This window comes from Balearica regulorum, chromosome 2, assembly GCF_011004875.1.
Source record: "Balearica regulorum gibbericeps isolate bBalReg1 chromosome 2, bBalReg1.pri, whole genome shotgun sequence".
Taxonomy (NCBI): domain Eukaryota; kingdom Metazoa; phylum Chordata; class Aves; order Gruiformes; family Gruidae; genus Balearica; species Balearica regulorum.
The window spans coordinates 161,638,169-161,661,913 of record NC_046185.1 but is presented as its reverse complement, the minus strand read 5'-3'; the positions used below and the strand labels follow the sequence as shown (position 1 = coordinate 161,661,913).

At 40.4% G+C, this 23,745-nt stretch overlaps 1 protein-coding gene across 1 annotated transcript; it reads right to left on the bottom strand.

Annotated features, from left to right (window-relative positions):
- Positions 1–723: 723 nt before the first annotated feature.
- EXOG (exo/endonuclease G) lies at positions 724–23,314 on the bottom strand. The gene is made up of 6 exons (XM_075746747.1): positions 23,122–23,314; positions 21,762–21,911; positions 17,948–18,237; positions 16,257–16,333; positions 13,228–13,342; positions 724–1,332 (listed from the first exon to the last, which is right to left on the bottom strand). Exons 1-6 carry the CDS (start codon positions 23,267–23,269, stop codon positions 871–873), a joined length of 1,242 nt encoding a protein of 413 aa, XP_075602862.1. The 5' UTR covers positions 23,270–23,314; the 3' UTR covers positions 724–870.
- Positions 23,315–23,745: the final 431 nt, after the last annotated feature.

The window sequence follows — 23,745 nt, the reverse complement described above, 5'->3', positions numbered from 1 at the left end:
TAGAAGTTTTGTTGCAAAGTTTATAGACCAAAGACTGATGCTGGGAAAAAAGCCAGTGAGTGACTACCACAGAAAGAAAGCAGTGCTCACCTCTCAAATCAAACATGCAAAAAACCACTTTTATCCAAACTTAGTGGTGAAAATGAAATATTAAGCTTACATTAATTTATGAAGACCCAATCTACACTGGTAGCAACTTGTGTAAACTCTGTTTCTATTGTGTTTTGTTTTTTTTAAATTATGGAATTATACACAAACGGAAGAAGCCCGCTGCAAATGACAACAGTTGACAGCTACTGACATGCTGAACTATCCAAAGCACACAAGGTCAGGGGAGGTAAGAGACAATCTGGTTTAACACAACTAAGTAAAGACCGTAAGGGATTCAGATTATGCCTTACAGATCTCTAATAAAAGAGTGTTAAATGAAATATTTCTAAATTAATTTATTTTTTTAAAAATCCCAGAAAGTACCATTGCTTCTACAGCATCATACTGAAAGACATTTGCAGGCGGAATTACATTTAAACATGTTCTAGTTATACTCCCAAGGTGTCTACTGTCTATTTTTATAATATTCCTAGAAGGGATTCCATACAAACCCCAAGTCTGACGTCTCGCTTGGAAAATAGCACAAAGCCTTTTCTGGAGGTCCAGTAATCTATTCATGCCAGAAAGGGGTCATTTTCATTTCCCACATGCATCACGTTACACAAGAATGAATGTTATTCCAAACCCATCAGCTTCCAAATATTTCTTTATTGTTTTCACAATTCAAAAAAGGGATAATTCAGAGAGCCCTTGTCTTTGCGTTTGCCTTCAGCTCCCCTTTCAAAGTACAAAACCCCAAACATCTTCCTCAACAAGTACTCAGCCAGCTTTCCCCTCTCGAGCTGCTACTTGTTTTTCCTGCAGTAGTTCTTCTTCCTTTTTCTTGTGAAGCTTTAGAAGATATTCATCAGGCTCAATTCCTGCCTCCCTTAACTCTGACATGGCTTTCTCCAAGCGGTGCAATGTACGGGCACTCTGCGCTTTTCGAGCAGTGATGTACAATGTAAATTCCTTGAAGCCCATCAGTTTACAGGTATCCACCTCACAGATATTTTTAACATCTTTGATTTTGTCCACCTGGGGGAAGAAAACTAAACCTGACATTTTTTCCAGATCTTCAATATTTACTTGGAACTCAGTCAGCTGGTGACTGAAGCCTATGGGATCGTTTGGCACCACAAAAGCCCCCAGTACCAAGGGCTCTGTAGACGTCCTGCTCCGCCTGGCAAGGATCACCTTGTATAGGTGGGATGGCACAGCTACATCGTCCTTTCCAATTACCTGTCAAAAGGAAAGTTTATGTTACAGATACAGATCCTACCAGTTGAGGGTGCAGAGGAGAAGATGCCAGACTAATCCCACTACCTCTAAAAAGGAGTCACAGCATGTAACTACACATCAAAATCACGTGCCATGTTATCAGACTAGAAGCTGAGCTGGAAAGCACCATTTAATTGCAGCTCCTTATATAGCTGGTCTGGAATGAGCTAGTTATTTGATGCCTGAACCTCTTTCAGACAGGAAAAGCAAGACAAAGAACACCTCACTGCAGGGTGGTTTGGCCACTGTTTGTAGGAGTCTTTCCCAGAAGGTTCTCTGCCTTTCTCTTATACCACCACTGACTTTGTATTATACTATTAAGAAGAATGATGCAGACAAAAGGCCAGAAGATTAGTCAGTAATTGCCTAAATATTTGTAAAGATCTGAGACAAGGAGCTCTGGTAGAAAAACGAACTTAAATCTCCCAAGTAGACACAACTTCAGTTATGGCTGAAACTGGACTGGAACCAAATCTGGAAAACATGTTTGGAAACAGGGAGTCAGCCAAGAGCCCAGCTCCCTAATCCTGGTGCAGATCTGTAAGTGCAACTGACTGGAATGGATGGTAGAGCTCCCTTCTCATACTGCATCACATTGTTGATGCCTGGAAGGCTGGTTTCAATAACAGTGGCTCTATGCTAAATTCCAGACCTGACAGTTCCAAATCATGTGGGTTTTAATATGTATTTCAAACCAACTCTAACCTACCTTCTGTCAGTTATTTTTTTGTATCTCTGTTACCCATAGACAGGCTGTATTTAAAAGCTATGTTACTTAAGCAAGCGTTTTTTTGAGGACACCTGGATATAAAGAAGTACACTCAGTGACTCAGTATCCTGGAAGAAAAGTTTATCCAAGAAAATGCACCTATTTCTTCCATAAACTCACTATGACTCAACTTAAGAGCTTGTACATGTTGGGTTTCCTGCTGTGTCACTCAGAACAGAATCCAGGAATTTTAACTGAAGCATCAGGAGGGGAGAATCAAGACTCTGAATTCACGTGAAATCTGTTAAAAGCTCACACACGCATCTATACAGTAGACACCCGACCCTGTGTCAGGAGTAAGTCCAAGGGAATATACCTATTGCTGATAAAAGTAATCTCCCCAGTATTCAAAAAGTAATGCTTATGCTTGCACTGTATTAGGCTTTTTTTTCCCCTTCAATTGCTGAACTGAATCTGCCATGCCGACAACGTATAATAAGCTCACGTATGGAAAATCTGAGTTTTGCATAACCCTTCCGTGTAACTACCCTTCTAAAATTCGTACTTTTATTCTAACAGCAACAGAAAAAAAGATGCAGATGCCTTACAAAAACTACAAAGGCATCTTGTTTTATACATAGAATCCAGTAATTTGGTACTAATTCCAGTATTTGCAATACCTGCAGAAGCAAAGACTGCTTGTTTTGATTTTTTGACAGCTTTTGTTAGATACACTTAAAATACAATTTCAGAGAAAGCAGGTATTTATTTCACTGCCACAACTGATCACATTAATTGGAAGTATTTTACTAACTAATCCAGTATATCAGTTCAGACACGCTTTGTCCATTCATATATTCGGTATAACTCAATCACAAAAGAAACATTTCCTGTGTATGCTTTATTCTGAGAGTATTCAGCACTTCTGCAAACAAAAATACGTTTTTAAAACTAAATCTTGCCTGTGGCTACTGAACCAAGATTCACATCAGTCTATTCCAACAGTTAACTAATTTCGGTTATGAATTCTTTCAGTGCTTCAAGTGTGTCTTCTGTCTCTGTTGCCAGTTTTTTAAGTGACTGGTATTTAAGCCTTCCTGGTTAGACCAAAATCAGAGAAAGTATGTTCAGGAGAAAGGGAAACCTCTGATAAAGAAAGCTTTCTCATGTTTTGTACAATAATGTAGTAGTAACATTACTACTGCCTCTGGCAAATATGTGCTCTTAGATTTCTTCATTCTGTTACAGAGTATTTTCCTCCCCTTCCCTAAACTAGGCTATTTAATGGCTTCGTTACAGTTTAAACTTTTTTGTTGTGTTTTGGTGGTGGTTTTTTTTTTTTTTTTCAAAAATCATCTTGCTTATGCCACCAGCCTTCTCCTAAATAAAGCTCTGCCTAGACATCTAACAGTCACTGAAACTGGTAAGCAATAAATAAATTGCTTATGCCAAACAGATGTCTTGATAGGGAAATTAGAGCTCCTGAGTGTCAAAGCACTTTGCATTTAGCATTCAGTGTGGGTGAAACCAGAGTTTCAGCTCCTCAGGATCAACTGCATACATAATCAAAACCGACTGATGCACAGGTAATTTTAGAATATACTAAAAACTACGCATCAACACACTGTTATATCCGGTGGGTTAAAACTGAATTACAAAATGAATGGTGTTGGGAGTTCAACCTATTTGAAATAGGTGGCACCCACACTGGGGAGTATATGCAACGTATTGAGAGGGATGGAGCCAAGAAGCATGAAAAGCCCTGAGAGGGAGAGGAGGGAATTCGTATTTCCACATTCACCCAAGCACAGGCAATGACTGACACTGTTGAAGGCCAAAGGACGGTGTTCCTTTTCTCCCCCTGGAGCAGTGAGCTTGTAGAGCCGGCACCCCACCGGTGGCAATCCCACCTCCTGCACACTCCTAGGGCAGGGTGGAAGAGAAGCAGGACGCTGTGCACGGCTGCACTGTACCCTGAAGCTGCTATAGCCTCCCAAGAGAAGGCACTAGAGAGACTAAATCCCGTTCCCCAGATTCTCCCTGGGCCAACCTTCTCCTGACCTGCAGCATTCCTGTGCAGTATGGCCTTCACTGCCTTTTCCAGGCCTCTTCACATACTTTCTCCCACTATAAATACATCTATACGTACTAGGTCCTCCTTAGCTCGGCTCCCTGCTCTTCTCAACATCTCACACACACACACACATACCAGCATCCTCTGTCTGGAAACGAAAGGAAGGGCGAACACACAGATGGAGCTGCTACAAGTATCTCCAATTAGGGGGTATATGGCATATGTAAAACAAACAGGTGAAAGCGCATTGAGTGAGTTAGCAGAGGGAACAGGGGATTGAGTCTGAGGACTGAGTGGGTGGATAGAAAGGCTGGGGAATGAATAGAGCCGCACATAGAAGAGTTAGGTATGAAATGGAAATGCTGAATGCCTGAAGTGGGTGTTAAGGGAAAACAGACCCTATGCTTATGTAATATTATGCAAATATATATATATTCTATGCAAAATAAGCCACATTTATGCATAGTATATGCCCCTGTGAAGGAAAGAAGGACAGAAGGAAAGAGAGGACTAGTTCAAAATGAAGGAAGGGTTGGCCTTTTGAGAAATGTAGTTCTAAATACAACTCAACTCCATACAGGCAATGGCCATACAAGTAATTTATGTAGCACTTCAGTTCCACATAAGCTCTCTTTTGAGATTTAAATAAAATTTAAGTAGTGCACAGGCTTTATACTAGTCCTCTGAACAGCAGTAAACTACTTCTGTAATTACTTCACTGAGTTCTAATACTGTTAAAGTAATTAAAACAAACTCCAGCCTGCCAAACGGCCAGAGTCCACAACAGTCCTTTCCTTACACAAAACACGGCATAGAAAGTTCTACCCCAGCTCATTCTGCTGGAGCAGAATACCATCAAAGGAAGGTGCCTGATTCTCTGACAGAGTAAATATGCACAACAAAGAATATATATGGTTTTTTTCTGCAGTTTAACACTTCTGTGAACCATGCACAGGATGCACCACCAACAATGTATGCAGGCAGTGTGACCCAATGATTTCTGTTAAAAAGGAAATGCAGCTCTGGAACATGCCATGTTTCCATCATTATGCTCTGTAATATACCACAATTTGCTTTTTTATGGGAGTAGATATAGAAGCTGCAGATGAATGTTTCCACAGAGTTGCCCCCCCCCCCCCAGGTCAACAGCCATGGACAGAAGCAAAGTGTGATTCCACAGAAGTGAAGTTTGCAACAGAAGCAATAGGTAGGAAAACCAAACTCAACAATTCATTTTCTGTTGCCATCTAGAGGACTCTCCTGCTCAACTACAGCAGTTGAATCATTATTCTGATCTGCACCATCCCATTTATCTCAATGCATGCTTAACAAAGGCAGATAGCATATGCTCCTATTGTAAAAGAATAGAAAATGGGTTAAGATTATCCATGCACAGATGTTGACTTTGATTTGTGCTGTCTATCCACAGGCAGCAGATGATCTTTCAGCAATCAATGTCTGAAACAGCTATCTGTCCCAGCTGGAGAAGAGCAACAGTTTTTAATAGTATCTGTGATTCAAAAAAAAAAAAAAATCTCATGCACTAATACAAGCAAGAAAATACAGCAATGGCCTGCTGAAAATCCCTGCTGTCCCACATGCTTTCACATCGTGCTGATAACAGGCCACAAGGTAAATTTTTGTGTAATCCTTTGAAAATTTCCATTTTGCTCTTCCTATAAAATTTTGCTTAATCTTTCAGATTTTCAACAGCCTCATAACAGAAAAAACAACACTCAAGCTAAAAGCCTTCTTTTATAGCATTAAATATATTCCTGTCCGATCATCATGTGAAATTTCAGACACTATTCTCTTTGCTGTCCAGTTAAATATAAAAATGTTCATTGCCCTAACTTTTTGCAGCTGCTTATTCCTTTCGCTTTTGCTTTGCTCTTGTTTTCTTTAGTGATCTGGTGCTGGCTGAAGCCCTAGGACTGAACCAGTGTCTTCTAATAATGCAACATCATGATAATGTCATTTTCAGCATAGTGTTTATTCTTTTTTATTATTATTGACATTCCACAAGTGAGCATAAGTTTGTTATACTCCTCCATGCCCAATTAAACGTGGACAGCTGTCATGAGGACAGGCCATTAAAATGTATGCAACTCCTGACATTTAAGATGTTTACATATTGCTAAAACAACAAACGTGTTGGTAAGCAGTTATACAAACTTAAAGAGCTCATGGGGACAGATAAAGATAAGGGCAGAAGTAACATGATTTCTTAAACCAGAGAGAACTCAGTGAGCTTTGATAAATTCAGTCTCACAGCTAAGTCACTAGATGGGGATTTGTCTTAAGCTTGGCTTTCCTCATGATTTTCATCAAATCATTAAACTGTTCTTGGTCATAGTTTTTAATATTGGAGGAAGGACAAATTTCGTAATATCTGTGGAGTGCTTAAGTACCACAATAAATAATGAGGACGTTTGCTAATGGCATCTAGGGTAAGTTTAAGCACAAGGCATTAACAAATTTCACCTTCATGGTGGTAGTCAGATAAATACAGGGCAAAGCAGCCCCAAAAAATGACAGTTTGGAGTTTGTGAGAAAGAAAATTCCCTTCTTACACTAACAGGAAAAAAGGAATATATAAGGTGTAATAGCAGAACACTTAAGAGTATATTAGAAGAAAACAGAATGTTACCAGGAATTTTAAAACATACACAAATGTTATCATATTTTCATTTCATACTGGACTTGTTACAGCTTCCCACAGTAGTAAGAAAGTTATCTTCTTCTGAACGGGTAGGAGTAATTTTTAAAAGGACGGACTCATGAATCCCAAAGTAGTATTTTGCCACCTAGTGACTAGAAAATGAAAATCAACCGTGAAGAGAATGAGCAGAAGGGACTAGCCTTTCATCAGCTCTGGATTGGCAATTATCTGAGATTCTCTTAGAACCTGGTAAACAGAAATCACATTCAATCATGCCTTAACTGCCAGTATATACTGAAGAGTCCTTGCATGAGACGGTACTATCATCAAATACATTAAAATGATAGCTCCAGAAATTCCCTCTACACTCCAGTAACCATTTCACTCCCTGTATAACGCGAGTTTAGAACTAAGCCATACTGCAGGCCAGGACTGACTGAAAACAAGCATGCATACATACAATTCTCTACTTAACAGAACTTCCATCTGCATCTGGCAATAACAAAATTAAGACTTCTGTCACATTTCTTGATGGACAGAAATCAAGGACATCACTCCTGCCACTCAAAGTAAGACTGTAGCTTTCTCTGAATAGGCATTTGTTTTGTTTTAGCTGTAACTTGAGGCATGATACTGACCGGGCCCATCAGATGTTTTCTGTAGATAATATCATTCCTGCTGACATGACCCCCAGTTTGACAATCCAGAGCCTTCTTATAATTTGATACTAAATTCTGTATAGAAATAGACTTTCTGGCAGTATAAAAAATTCCCTTTGCTATCAGTATAATTTTATTTACTTGATCACTGTGACACCATTAACTACCTTCACTTCAGTTCCTTTTGGATTTGTGTGAGCACTGATTCTGTTGCTAGTGTTTTTCCCCCAATATTTGAGAGAACTCTGTCAGATGGCATTGAGAAGAACTGAGGGGTGTGAAGGAAGACCTAGCAATACAGAAAATAGAGAACACTACAGATAAAAATCCCAGTAACAATCTGCAACAACACTGTACAGCCAAGCCCTCCAAAATGGAAATGTATGTACTTCAGGAAAATTTAATTTGTTACGGCTGGTCTGATTGCTTTGCCAAATCATTAGACAATCCTAAAAAAGAAAGAAAGAAGGAAGAAAAAAAGTAAAAAAGAAGAGATGGTACAAAAAAAAGAGAAAAGAGCTGTGCCTAAATACATAGTTATAGCATTAAAAGACAGACACCCCAATCCCCCCCTTTTTTTAATAAAGAGAGTGTGTATAAGCACAATGATACTGTATTTACATGATGACAGACTACTACTTCCACAGAATTCATTCAGGTTACTTAACACTGAATCCACTACAGTCCCTATCACTACTCTTCCTATAATAAAAGGACCTTTAGGATGGGTACCATGCTAAATAAACACAACCATATAAATTTATCCTGCACCGTTGATGTCTCTTCTCCTCCAATCTTAACCCAGTGTCTATTATTTTCATTTGTACATCATGTCTAAATTTAGGGCTGAGAGCTCTAGTCATTTACACCAGCTGATCTAAGATCTAGCCCTTCGAACCCAAGTTTTATGCAGCAAGTATAACAGACCTAGATCCGCCAGTTGCCTGCGTAGCGTTGAGCCCATTTGGAGCAGCCAACAAACAGTAACAGTCCCCAGGTTTATTTCCTCCTTCAACAAGAATTCTTTTCCCTGTAGTATCTTGGCTAGGAGAAACCTCTACTACTTCTGAAAGTTGACGAGGGAAAACCATAAAGTACCATCTTATATTTGAGAGGTGCAATTTGTTTCCCAGAGCCTTACTTGTCACAAAAATAGATGACAAGTAAACATATCTTCTGGTACAATTATCATGCATCTCTGGCCCAGCCTAGTCATTCAATTTTGAAAATTAAACAACAGACATGCTGCCAGTATGAACACTAAATTTTCACTAAAAAGTACAGAAAAATGTCATCTTCAAACAATAAACAAAATGTTAACTGTACTTTCATTCATCAACCGTAGCCAATTCTTCTTAAATTAGTATTTACAACGATGGCATTGGGAATAAGAAGGGTGGAGCATTAAGCATGATGCAGTAGAATTATTGCAAAATTTGTAATTCAAACTCCAAATCTGTTGACAGAGGAAAATCACTAAAGCAACAGTCACTGGTGAACAGTAACGTATAAAACAAGACAGTGTCATTTTGATTTGATCTGGACAAAGATGAAAAACCTGCATCTGCCTCTCCAATGACACACAACAGATTTTTCCTGTTGGCATTCTATTTTACATATATTCTCAAAATACGTTTTTCAGACACCAAGCACAGTCATCAATCTACTCTTTGCAATAAAAGCCTCCGCTGGAGACAGATGAAATGACAGAACATATCTGAGGATACAGCAAGTTCAGCCAATAGATAGAACAACGCTGGCATCTAAAGAGTTCAAGGTTAATTCCCTTTCTGGAATTAAACAGCAAATGGTACCAGAGTCCAAGCAGGAACTGGGAACAATGCCACGACCGATGCTCTGTTTTTCCTCTATAGTGATCTAAAAATAACCTTTTTGGATGTCTGATGAGAAAAACACCAGCCTGTAACTCTATGGATACATATTTCACTGTTCCTTTAGCCAAAACCCAAGAAACTAAGATTGAAGAGAGGATCTGAAACAAATCAATGCGGACACACTCACTGTAGCACTTTGGTGTTTTCTTTTTTCCACAGTTCTAGTCTCAGAGAAGAAAAACATTAGAAAAGAGCTCAGCCTTAACAGTCACATTGTCAGATTATAGGTTGTGAGTTTCAGCGCTGTTGTATATACTACAGCACTTCTTAAACAGCACATAAAAAGGACACCTTCTCACATCAGCTTCATAAGCCCAAACAATGAGGACTTAAAACCTTTCATTTCTAAGTCACTTGTCTGAACCTAGCAGACAGACAGCGAAGCGGTACCTTCCCCTCTCCTTCAGCTGCCAACTCTCAGTGTTCTTAGTTTAGGGGCAGAATCCCAGACTGCCAAAATCAACGACAATGACTGCAATTACATCCAAGGTATTGGTTTGAAAAGAGCTTCTCTCCAGTGATTTGACAGGTTGTGTTCCCTCTCCGAAGTGTATGTGTTGATGTAAGAAGGAAAAAAAAAAAAAAAACAACACACCACTCTGAAGTCTCTCTCCCCAAAGGACAACTTCAATGGCAAGCACAAGAACTTATGCCATAAAGAGACTTCAAAATAACAAAACATTTCTCAGCCTGTATTTACTTACACTTAGGAGTGCAGACAGACAACCTAAATCAAATAATTTAATATTTAAAACAAAACAAAAACTCCCAGATCAACATTTTACTTTTCCCACCTGTAGACAGCATTGTCTGTACTTATATACAGCTCAAATACAAATCAATTTACACAATGAATCTCACCATAGGAAGCTGAGTAAAGGATTAATGAATGTGGCCAAATGGTGAAATGAAAACATGAATACTATCATTCCACCGTTTTCAATCTCACACTGAACTTCACTTCATAGTTTATATTAAGACCAAAACTGATAAAACACACGTAAAAGACCAGAGGTGTCATCAAACCCAAAGATGATGAAGACATCTTGGCAACAGGCAAGAACAGAATGATATGATAACCAAAGCAGCACGGACATTTTGTGCCACTATTATTCCATCACCGTATCCTGGCATCAAGTTACTTTGAATAAAAGCAGTTAAGATGCAGTGCTTGCTCGTATTTTTACCTGTGGAATACTAAAGTTTACATTTCAAAACCAAAATGGAGAGCCACAATCATCTTTCTGCAATCCTTCTCTTCTAAATAAACACTTTCTCCAGAGAAAAACTAGAAAAAGATGACCAGTTTTGGGCCCCTCAGTACAAGAAGGACACTGAGGTGCTGGAGCGGGCCCAGAGAAGGGCAACAAAGCTGGTGAAGGGACTGGAGCACAAGTCTGATGAGGAGCAGCTGAGGGGTTGTTTAGCCTGGAGAAGAGGAGGCTGAGGGGAGACCTTATTGCTCTCTACAGCTACTTCAAAGGAGGTTGTAGCCAGGTGGGTGTTGGTCTCTTCTCCCAAGTAACTAGTGAAAGGACAAGAGGAAATGGCCTCAAGTTGCGTCAGGGAAGGTTTAGATAGGGTATTAGGAAAAATTTCTTCACTGAAAGAGTGGCCAGGCATTGGAACAGGCTGCCCAGAGAGGTGGTGGAGTCACCATCCCTGGAGGTGTTCAAAAAACATATAGATGGGGCACTTTGGGACATGGTTTAGTAGGCATGGTGGTGTTGGGTTGACAGTTGGACTTGATGATCTTAGAGGTCTTTTCCAACCTTAAGATTCTATGATTCTAGGATTGAAGTGAAGCAGTTAATAGATGATTCAACTGCTTCCTGGAAAATAATTTCCAGTTATAAAATGTTCAAGTCAGCTCAGGATTTTTAATTCTTTCCTGTGTAAGACAAATATATATTTTTAGGGATAAAAAGTAAATGTAATATCCTGACAGTACAAGGAAGTAAATTCCAGCAAGCTATGTGCAAGCCTAGAGAACTCTTATAGTACCATTTTGCATGACAGTAATCCACTCAGCTCAAGACTGTTGAGAAGGAACATCTCCCTCCTGCTCGCAGCCATGTGCTTTAGGACATACGTCGTGCTGTCATCAGTAAGTGCTGGACTCCTCTGTGTGCTGCTCTATCTTTCTACAGCAGTAGAAAACAAGCCCAGTATGCAAATAAAGAATCCAGCATGGATGGTTTTCTATTGCATTGGGTAATTAAGCATCTTGTGGAAGTATCTTGACAGTCATCAGCATTGGCAGACAAGGGAAAGGACGGGAAAGTATAACAGGTAATAGCAAGGTCAGCACTCGCCCTTTGGGCGGCAAGGAACCATGGCCAGCCTAAAGCTGGCTTTGCCATTAATTTATCATGTGGCATCGGTCATATCCCTTAACCACAGCTTATTTATCCACTTGAAAAGGAGCACAGTTGTCACCTTCCTCACAAAGATGTGGTGGGAGCTGGAGTTTGGAACTGCCACTGAATGTGAAAAAGATAAATTATTATTACTGCATTTTTATATGCATAACATATAACTGGGAAAAAAATAACAACAAACCCAAAACCAAAGTTGTGAATTCATCAGAGTCAAGGTTCTAGACACGTGTGGGTGGGGACATAAGGGACAGTTTTTAAAGTAAAAAAGGTAAAAACGAACAGGAAAAATTACATTCTGTTATGACTGAGTTCCAAGTTGAATCAAATGGAAATCAGCTGTGTATTTATAACGGAGAAATAATGCCTAAATCTTACCACTACACAAGCCAGTGTTGAAAGCTGAACAACTCTCTTTTCTGTGTCTCGTATCCCTCTGAAACTGGGGCTTGTTATAGCAAGCTCATTCATTGCTCCTCAGAGAACTAGTTGGACAGCTGAATCACGAGCTGAAGCTGCAGTTAATCCAAGTGCTTACTTTCAAGGAAAAGTGTTTTTTCAAGAGGCACAAAATACAGCATTTATTATTTGCATTATGCTAGCTTTCATCTAGCAACTGAAAACAGCAATAATATCTCATTACAGTAGGGGCAGAAAGTTAATACTCCCTCCCCTGAATACCTTACTACACTCAGATCCTACAGATGTCTGAACACATGCTCACAAAGAGTAAGTCAGGATAAGCAGTAATAAATTCACCTCTCAACTTGATAGCCTTTCCTGTCTATCAGTGACAGTTTCTAGAGACTGGGCATGATTAATCTTAAAATCTTCAGAGTATTTTAAGCAGGTCATAAAAATGGGGGGACCAAAAGAAGAAGGGGGGTATCAGTGCCATGGACCAGTGATTATACTACATTCACCTAAAACCTACTGAACTCAAATGAAGTCTTTCAATTGACTTTGGTACACTCAGAACCTCAGTTGCAAGGCCTCATCTAAGTGATGCATATGGGATATCAGGAAGCAACTGCTTTTGAAATTAATGGAGCATAGGCATTCCACTATATTCCCTATATAGTTCTGTGAAACCCACACTACCTCTGTATCGCGCTATTTCTAAAACACATAAACAAATGATTGAATACATGCCTACACATCAGTAAAACCCACTACCTCTCTGCTTAGATACTGTCATGTATTATAGAAGTCAGAAAACAGTTTTACTGCAGGCTGTGAACAGATATTTAATAGGTCTTCCTTCTTAAATAAAACAAATTATTTTAAAATTATACTTTTTCATGTGTAGGCAAGATGTAACATCTCTATTGAACTTGTTCCAACTAGTATTGGACATTTCATACATTTTGCATGTACTAGGATGTTTAACTTTGGTTTATCAAGCTACAGTATCAGTTTTAAATAAATACATAAAGTAATACCACTGCACCGTTTACCCAGCAATATATATATACATACCTGATAAGTAACACTCTTCTTTCCATCATCATTTATTTGAGGCAAGGTCAGAGGTCCAGAAACTACCCAAACATCCTCAAATCTCTCGGTCAATTCCCGACAATACATTTCCATTCTGGAACATATTTGTCAGATAGGGTAAAGTCAGCTGGGAAAACTTAACACAAAAATCTTTGAAACAATACTGTGAAGGGCAACATGAATTACTGACAATTTGGGAGAATTTTTCCAAACTCATGTGACTGACTCGCAAGCCAAAGAAGGTAAAACATAGGCCCAAGTCATACCTCCCACTTGCCCCAGGTTCACTTATTTACAGATACGCATGTGTTACCACACACATTTGAAAATGGTTTCTGTAGCCTTACCACCTGTCCTGAAAATCTGAGTTCTCTACTTACTCCCACGCTTGACATTAGAAAGATACTGTTGATGGTCACTTGGGATTAGTAAAATATTTGTTTTAAACATCAGGCTGTGGCATTCTTACTTTGACAGGTTTTACCACATTACTGGATTTGCATGTTCCTCCCCGAGGAACAGACAGCTCTTTCCGTAGCTCAAAGTACTTAGGAAAGTTTCTATGTGCCATTCCCACTAAGTCTACTTAATGGGTTTTTTTTTAATATAAAACTGTTTAAAAATAAAGTAGTCACTCCAGAAATACTAACATTATTTTTGCTTCTTATACTAATTGATTCTGTTTACAGTACAAAATATTTCTCCAAATGTTTCTGGATCATACCTATTTTACATTTTTAAAAAAAAGAGATTATAGCCTGTCTTTGATCTAACAGCCTGTTATAGAAATCACATACATTGAGAACCCATTGCTCCTTTACTAGAGACAGAGTTGCACTTCACTCAAACAAACAGATCAGAACATGAGACAGATGAGCCCAGCTATTCTGGCTGCCTCTGAAAGAAGGAGGTTTCATCCCCTTCTCTGTCTCATCCCTGCTCCTCATACCTCTCCCTTGGGCCACCTTTAGCACAAAAAGTCTTTTTTTTTTTTTTTTTTGTGCTGGGTTAGTGAGTTAAATCAGCTCACACAAATCAGAATTAGCAGGAATGAGCCCTTTCTTCTTTGGTAACAGTGAGCTGCCATGTGACACGCCAAAGCATTGACCGCAAGCTAATTTTTTTTCCTGCTATCGTCAGCTTTGCTTCCAAGCAGCTCAGCTCCTCAGGCTGTCCCATGGGATGGCAATACAAACACCACCTGGCACAAAGAAAGAATGGGAATAAATGCAGCTTGGGAGCAAACTGCTTTTGGTGGCAGCAGGGACAGAGATCAGACTACAGTGATCATGAAATCCCACTCAAAACAAGACAGAAAATGACAGTTAAACATCAGGAAAGAAAGAAGCATGCACATTGGTGGGAAGAGAATGAGGAATAAATACTAGGGTGCAGTTAGAGCATACCACTGAACCAATCTAATAGCTTACTATCTAATAGCTTGCTGAATGATGCAGTCCTGCTCTCCCCTTTCCTACTGCTTCCCTTGTCTGCCCCAGCTGAACAGTCCTACTCCATCTTCTGTGTTGGCTCTGGCACTCATCTCACCAGTTGATCCAATTTTCTAATCTGGCAGAAACATAACCAAGCAAAACAAAATGCGAATCAGTTTAACTGGGTTAGCAAATGGCATTGACTTGCTGCAGTCAGGCTAGTACCAGAGCTGGAACTGGGAAAGCAGCAAAAACACATGGCTGGAAGGTGAACACCACTTTAAAAACCAACAGATTGTTAAACTGACTAAGCTATATTGTCTACCTGCACCTCAGAAGACAATTCAAGAACTAAGCAATTAAAAAAAGGAAGAGAATTCTCAAGCCAGGAAGGAATACAACACACGTGAAATATGGTATCCTCAAAAATATTTAAATATTAAATAAGTGACTGACAAAACAAGTGGCACAAATACCTTGTTCATGCACTTAACTGTGGGGATAGGGTGCTGGAGTTGGGAGAAAGTGATACAGCTGCTTAAATTATGGGGCTGATAGTGCCAGGGGAAATAAGGCTTCCAACCTTGAACTGGTACAAATGCCTAGCTTTGGTATAAGGAAATTTTATGCTCAAATACTTGAGATATTAAAACGATACAAAAAAAATTCTCTTAAAATGTTATAGGATTTTATTTGTCTATAAAACAGTATAACTTTATTGAATGCCTCATATGATTTTATACGCATTCTTGTAAAACTGGAAAACAGCGTGTAGTTGAATGATGATGCATTTTTGACAGACTTAGTACAATGCTGCACATAATTTTACTAACCTTCCCTTGAGCGAACCTTGTGAAATTCATCATTTTCCCCTCCTGTTTCTGAGTCTGCACATTCTGTAAGTCCTATGCAAGTAGCCCTGGATGAATGCTACTTTTATTAATGTTTTTCTCTGCTCAAAGGAAGGAAAGAATAAAAATCCTACGTGAAGAAAGTTTAAATTTATCAACCACTCACTTCACCTCAAAGCCGATCCAGCTGGCGTTCACAAGTGACAGAGAACCTGCCTGACAGCTACTTGGAAGCCAGCACTCGAAGAAACACCTAAGACCTGAAGTAGTCACTACTCAGTGGGGAGCACTCAGTTCTCCAATTCAAAGTGAACCAATGTCCACATACAGAGATGTGAATACTCTCATGCTGGAAGCACTTTTTTGAGGAGATGTTAAAGCAAGATCTAAACCCTTTCCTTGCTTCTACTGGATTTTCCTTAAGGACAGAGATGTTAAGTCTGGTACCTGGAGCCACATCAGCCAGAAGAAGTAATTTTATCTATTCTAAATAAATGTCCTCTATGGTTTAATCGAATAAAGAACTAGAGTAGTTGTTACACTGTTCTTGCACTGTGAGGAACGAACTGCCTTTCATTTCAGAGAAAGTTGCTATGATCTCTACAGATAGCCTACGAAACGCTCCAGAATACTTTGATGTGAAGAAGCTTTATAAATACAGCATTTTTTATTTATGCCACTGCCTGATATTTTTCACTTAGTTTATTTAGAAGTAATTTCTCACCTGTTCCAAAATCCAGCATTATTTTCATAATTCTGAGGCACAATGTTAGACAGATAAAACGTTTCGGCCATAGCTCTCTGCATACAGGAAAAAAAAAAAAATATATAATTTCATTGAAACATTTATGACCTGAAAACATATTTCAGAAGTTTTTGGATCAGAATCCATTTCTAGTTTACTCTTAACATTATCAACATAAAAGGTCAGATAAAACCTAAGTCAGAACATCTACAAAATTATTTTGGATTAAAAGGTACATAACTGAGGTGTAAGCCTTGCAAAATGTATCTACCTTTATTTTTTTTGACAGAAGCATAGCACAAGAATGTCCAGTTCTAGAGGCACAGGAATTCCTATGTTACCCAGTGTCAGTTTTGCAATGCCTTTGGAAGCAACTAGCTACTCCTCTTTTTGAATGGGAAGGGAGTTTTCACCCATGTTTTTCATTTATTTGACTGCCTAATGGCTAGCTTTTTCTTTCCGTGACAAGAAAAGGTTTTATTAAAAATATTCATCAATATTTTAGAAATACATAACATGCAGGCGATGAAATGATTTATGAGACCATAATGGTCAAACATCTACACATCTGCTTAATTTTATCTTTAAAAAGTGTCATAAACCTCTGAACTGAAGCCCACACATCTCCAGATGCGAAGGACCTGGCGCTAAAAAACTATGCATATGCAGGGAAATATAGGAGAAAAAAATTTCCAAGATCTTAACCCAGAATGTTCATAGGTCCTGTACTTGTCAATGTTTTTCACATAATACTTCTTCAAAGTGAATGAGCTGGCAGAACTCCTTAGGATAATGAGCAAACAGTACCTGCACTAATTAAACTGTGAAATTAAATTATTACAGTCCCATATTTGAAAGATTATATCATCTCAACGCATTTCAAGCCAGGTCCAGGATCTCTCTGCACAGATATCTCACCAGCAAAACTCCCCAGATATAACAAATAAATAACCACAAAGACAGTTCCAGTAGAAATAACATGACTGGTTCTTTCATCCACCACATGCCACTGTGCTGTCCTTCTGCCCCACTGCATACTATTCTGCCTGGCAGAAATACAAATTCAAACTGCTTCTTAATTGACAAATTGCTGCATTAGGCACATTTCACAAGAGGATCCAATAAATCCAAGGCTGCTTTGTTAGTCAGCCAAGGCATTAGGGCATGCTTTTCTTACAGCTCAAATAAATGGCAGGTGAAGACATTTTATAGACTGAAAGAACTATGGCAAAAGAAGGTTCTAATTTACCTCATACACACTGCCAGAAAGGAAAAAGCCTTCTAAATCATCCAGGCAATCCCCTTGCCAATACAGAAGAGTACTTAACGGCATCTTTGCTTTGCCCAATCTAGCCTTAAACATCTCGGCACCCGTTGGCCAGAATGAAGGCATTGTTCCCTATCTCCCTTTAACTGAGCTTCAGAAGACTTTCGAGGTTTGTTTGGTGAAGGTTATCATCTTTGTTTTACAAGCAGGCAATGTGATGTACAAGAGGTTGCAAAGACTTGCTTAACACTACACATTACAAGATATACTCACACCATCTCTGCCAAACAAGTTAATATAGGTGTGATTTAATGAAGAGAGGTATGTCACCAAAGGATGCATTTGATTTAGACACCTGAAGCAGACTGTGAGAGCATCCTACAGCGCACAGTCAGGAACAGACCTTGTAACTCCGAGTCCAGGTCTGTGCATCAATAATGAGACCACATTCCACCTCAAAACAAACTGCAAAAGGAACATTACACATTATTTTTAAGGGTCTTTTGACCCTTTCCGACTGATAAACAAAAATGAAAAAGAAAGAAAAAAATCCTACTGTTGAAAATTTATCTCCCGCTGGTGCCATGTGTCCTCGTGACCACCCGCTCCCAAGGTAGTCTTCATTGACAGCACTAAACATTAGAGGGATGTTAGGATCTGGTCTGAATTTACAGTGCCTTCGGTCTGCATTGCCTGAGGAATAACACACTAAATTGTTAGGTTATCATTAAACCATCATAACAAGATGAAAAAAATCGGTTCTGTCACATCTTGCCAAATGACCGATGCTTAAGGATTCAACACATTAATCTAAATTGGGTATTTTTCTCCTCAACCATGAAAAATAATAATTCTGCTTAAATATCTGTGCTCCAGTTCTAAATTCTTCCCCGCTATACACTAGACATTCTAACATGCTTACTGTTTTATAGAGAAGAAACAAAAACAAAATACTTTTGTCTTATCGTAAATGCAGATGAATATTAAAGGCAAGATCACTAAACATATAATCCAGTATAGATTCACTTTTTAGGACAATGAAGATAAACCAATCTTCACCAGCTGCAATTCCATTTTTACATTTGAGCCACAAGTATTTCTTCTTTTTCCAGTTCTAGCCTGGAAGTAGAATGCGTGTATCTTGATAAAGTTACACTTGCTAAAATAATAAACCCCTTCAAGAGAAAGTCTTTTGTTCTTCGTGGGCACAGAAATAAGTGTAGAGCTTTCCCGTTCCCTTCCAGGATTCTCCTGCCTGTCCAGATATTTGGAAACTGCACAAAAAATGTCTAGGCCTAAAACTTCTGGAAGACAAAACACTTTTTGGGGGAAGGCTTGTGGGGGGAGCTAACTTAACTGTTGCAGAGATGGCAGCCCATTCTAAGCTGCTATGTTTGCTAGGAAGCCTGTCACTTCTTCCCGGGTTTACTGGCCATACACATATATTTATGTCCTTGCACTGTGTAAAGTCCCAGTCAACTACTTGGAAAATAAATTACTCTGAATGGAATACAACTTTGAGACCACTTCATCCCAAACACTGACTGCTTCCTTGGAAAAGTGATGGTCAGAAGAGAATTACATGAATTATTCTGGCACTGACAACCTCCAGTAAGATACCATCTTTCTTAGGGAATGGCCTGGGACGAAGAACATCCATAGTAAGGAAGGTGCTCCAGAGAAGCAGTGGAGGCACGCGCAAGAGCTAACTCAGCCACACCTGTGCAATGGCTCCACACAGGCAGCGGCACAGTGTGCAGCTGGAAAATAACTGGCTTAGAGCACCATCACTGTTATCCACAATTCTTCTTCCCATATAATTCAAAGTATCTACAGCACACTGATTTTTTTCTTTATAAAATTCAGGGTGTCATCTTAGGCATAATTTCACAGATGTAATACACAGGACCACTACAAACTCTCTTTTCATTTAAGCATGAATCAGGGCCTGTACACACCGGAGAGTTTTCCTCAAACATGGCATTTTATAAAGTATCTCCTGTTGTAATACAGCGTGAGAGGTAATTTTCAATAGTGATCACTGCTAGCTGTTAAAATTATTCTTTCTTCTATAGCTGACTGTGCATACACAGACAAACTGCATGCACTCTGGCTTTTTTGTCACGTCAATGTTATCGCTGAGTGCATAAGCACCCTATGCTTCTTTGTCCTCCGTACTGAGAACAAAGTGTGGTACACGCTCTCCACTGGGCAGCTCTCTGAAGAACCCCAGAATATGCAAGGAGGAGAAAGAAGAAAGGAGGGGGTGGAAAATGAGCATGCATATGGATAATGCATCTCTTGGAAACCCCAGTGCCTGTAAGCAATTTTCTCTTCTTTGCTGACCATCTGTGCGTATGTCCATGGAGGTGATGTCAAAACAGAGAGGTGGTCACAGCATCTTTGTGCAGTGCAGGTAAAAGGAAGGAGCTTCACTTTTCTTTTTTGGTAAAGCGTGTGACATGATACGTTAGCACAGGATTGATGCTTAGGAACAACACAAGATTATCAGTGTGCAAAGCAGCAGAATTCTTATTTTTAAAAAATCATATTTAATCTCAGTATTTAAGACAAAGTGTAATTTATCAATTAAATTTGAAAAATGGAAAATGTATGCTCATTTATTCTCTGTTCACTGCTTTGATAAAAAATGATAATTTCTTCTGTAATCAGATTTGTACATCTCATTTACATGTAAAGCTAATTTCTTTCCACCATGTTTTTTAAACATTTAAGTTCTTACTTATCAGTAATTTTTTTTCGCATCAAAACTCCAGTTTGTTTCAAAACTTCAGTACATTAAAGGTTTTTGTGACCTTCCCTGAACAACACAATTTTGCCTTAAATCTCAGTTAGAGTAGCTATCAGACATAAATCAGAGCTGAATGCCTCAAGATGCTTAATTTCAACTTGCAGGTTAGTTGTAGCTGATCACTTGGAAAACATTCTAACAATTTGGCTGTTAAGGCCCACTTGAAAGTAAACCTGGAATTACTGCTTTCTTCTCAGAAAGAAGTGGAATCAATGATGCTACTTAGGGGTTGGTTATAAATATTTTCAGGATCATGCTTTTAATTTTGAATGGTAATTTGAAGACAGTGATTAAGATATATTTAGAGGGCTACTGCGTTCATAAAACACTTTACAATTATACAGTTACCTCCATTACTAATAATTTGCCTTAGAAAAACTGAACTAATGCTATAAACTTAATTTACAATGACTGTATACCACTTATACTTCATTTACCACTGACAGGAAAAAAATCACTGAGCCTCTGCCTCGTATAAAGAACAGGGGAGAGAATATTAGATTATGCACATCGGAAAATACAACAGAACTGCATCAAAGTAAATGATGGCTGCTGTGAGTAGGTATGTCCTGTCTAGCTTTGAACAATTACAACTGTCAATGCCCTTTGCTCTATTTTCATCTCAGAAACGGACATTCATCTTTTCTCCCCATTCTGAGGAAATCTCTTTAGATCTGTAGACAAAACAGTCTGGTCACTAAAGGCACTGACTCCACAAGCATTCACACATGTGGGGCAGCACCTAACTTGACATAAATCAGCCCACAGAACTAACTACACAAGCTAAGGAAGCAAGAGCAACTTTTATGTGCTTGAACAATAACACTGAACTTTGCAGGTCTCAATCAGGTCAAGAAAAGTTTAATTTCCAGTTTGTCATATCCTCTCCATTCATGTTTAAAAGAGGTAAGTTAAACTTCCCTCCTGCAATATGACTTACAGTGTTTACGCAGACACAGCTATATCGATCTGGTGCTTTACAGACTGTTTCATAAACTCATAACTGAAACATCTCATGGAAGGTAGCTCTCGTTCTTCTTCATTCCTCCCTTTCATAGTCAGCCCTTGGGTCAAGTGTGTCTTGCAGGCTTCAGGACATCGTACATTCAATACCAATGTTCTTTCTATTGTTGCGACTAGTCTGAAAAGGCCTGCGTTGGTTGCTGCAGGCTGCTGCAGTGACAGATCACTTTTAAATCACTGGCAACATTGGCCTTAACACTGTCATGAAGATGACGTGCACTCAGAGGCCTGCTGCCTCCAGTTGGATTGGGAATGGGTTGAAAAATCCATACCTAGAGATTACTATAGGATTTTTCTCCCTGTCTGCTCCTGGGTCCACCTTCTGTGAACTGCAAAGCCCATTCTAGGTGCCATAAATGTAAGAAAATAAACACCTACATACCCAGTGTCTTCTGTTTTGAAATATGTTCAATCACCCATCTAGGCACCCGTTTTGCCTGGTCATAAGACAGTGCATGATTTGTGTAACATCTGGTCTCTGTTCCAGCTTCAGGGAATCCGTATTTTTCCAGCAGAGACTCTTCTACTGGTTCTAAGAAGAAAAATAAACAGAAAGCCATCCCAAGATGAAATGTGATCAGAAACAAGACAGTAAGAAAAACATCTCAGTGGATGTAAACACTGTATAGGGAACCACTTGAGGTTAGTCCCACAATTAAGACCTAAAAATATACTGAGAGCTATCCAGTGAAACTCCCTTCTACCAAAAGAGCCGTGCTTTTCATTGCGTCCTTACATGATGTTCTCAGCTCCAGGGCTAACTCATCTACTCTAATGCTTACACACATCTACCTAGCAATCACTCTGGGCTGGCCTTCAGAAGAAAAGCTCTCAGATATTTAGGGACATATCTGGCAACAAGGAGTTATGGACACACACATTTCACTCTTCAGAGCTGGAAATCGCACTCCTCCTCACAAACGGAGATGTAAGAGTTGAGCACAGGCACAAGTCCTGCCCTTACTGGGAATACATACACTCTGATGAATGAATGAAAGCTTCACTTTGAGATTATTCTTTTTTTTTTTTTTTTTGCAAGTAACATTTTTCTCTCATGGAGGAATATTTACATCCATCTTACTGATTTCCTCATCCTCCAGCCATCTGTTCGACAGCAACTCAGGTTTTTAGAGCCCCTCTTCCTGTGCTTTTCAATGCTCAGATCCTTTTAAAGCCTTTGGGCTGCAGAGAACACCATTCATTCCCACCAGGCCTTGGGCCCCCCAACAGCCCCTTCCCCACACCTCGCACAGCGAGCAGCCACCTCCCTGGGGAAACAATAGCTCAAATTTAGTTATGGCCTGACCTGAACTGTGTGTTTAAAAGTACACGTACGTGTGTTTATATTACACAGACATTACCAGATCATGCAGGGCAACTGCTCTCCACTCCCCACTACGACACGGGAGCCCACAGGAGACCACTTTCCTCGCGTGTCACCAACATTTCGCTGTGAGCAGTTGCGGCAAGGGGAAGCTGTGTTTTTAATGCAAGTTACAGCCCAGCATCCCCAAATAACCTCCTCCCCCCTCAGCCCGGCCCAGGTACCCGGGGAACTCCCGGCCCTCCTGGCTCCCTTTGAGCAGGCCTCAGGATGGAGGCAGCTGCTCAGAGGGGAGAGAGCGGTCTTAGGGGCTGGGGAGCTCTGTGAGGGATCGGGGCCGCGCTGAGGCGCCGCCGCTCCCGCTGCACGGAGCCACGGGGCCGCCGCGCCCGGCCTCCCCTCTACCCGCGGCTCTTACCCTCCGGCAGGGCTCGCTCAGGCACCAGCTCCGCCTGGCTCTGGCTGCGGAGGAGCCGCCACGCAGCCCAGCACGATGCAACAGCCCCCGCCCCGGCCCCACAGAGAAAACCGCCCAGAAAGCGCCGGTGCCGGGCGAAGGCCGCCATGGCGGCGGGCGGGCGGGCGCGGTGGGGGCTGGTGGCGGCACCGTGCTGTCCCGCAGCGCCCCCTGCCGGCCCGCCCGCAGCGGCGCAGGGACTTGGCCGCCATGGCGGCATCGCCTCAGCGCGCTGGGTTCGCCGCCGGGAAACGGCACTCGAGGAACGAGCGAAGCGGGATTTTCCCGAGAGCGGTGACAAAGGGAGAGCGAAGGCTGTGGGGCTCGGCCTCACGGGGACTACAGGGGCCGCCCGGAGAGGGGTGGCTAAACTAGTCCCCAGCCAGTGAGGCCGGGGGTGATGGCCCTGGGCTCCAGCCCCAGAGGAAGGTGTTTAGTCACCAGTTGGTGGTTTGACATCAGGCTTTTTGTCTGGAAAACCTCCAGCCCGATTATTACTATTTTTCCCTCACAAGTGCCTGTTAATGTTCATAGTGGCCTCATGTGGGCTCAGTGTAAGCATTTCCAACTCCGTACCAAGCGAGA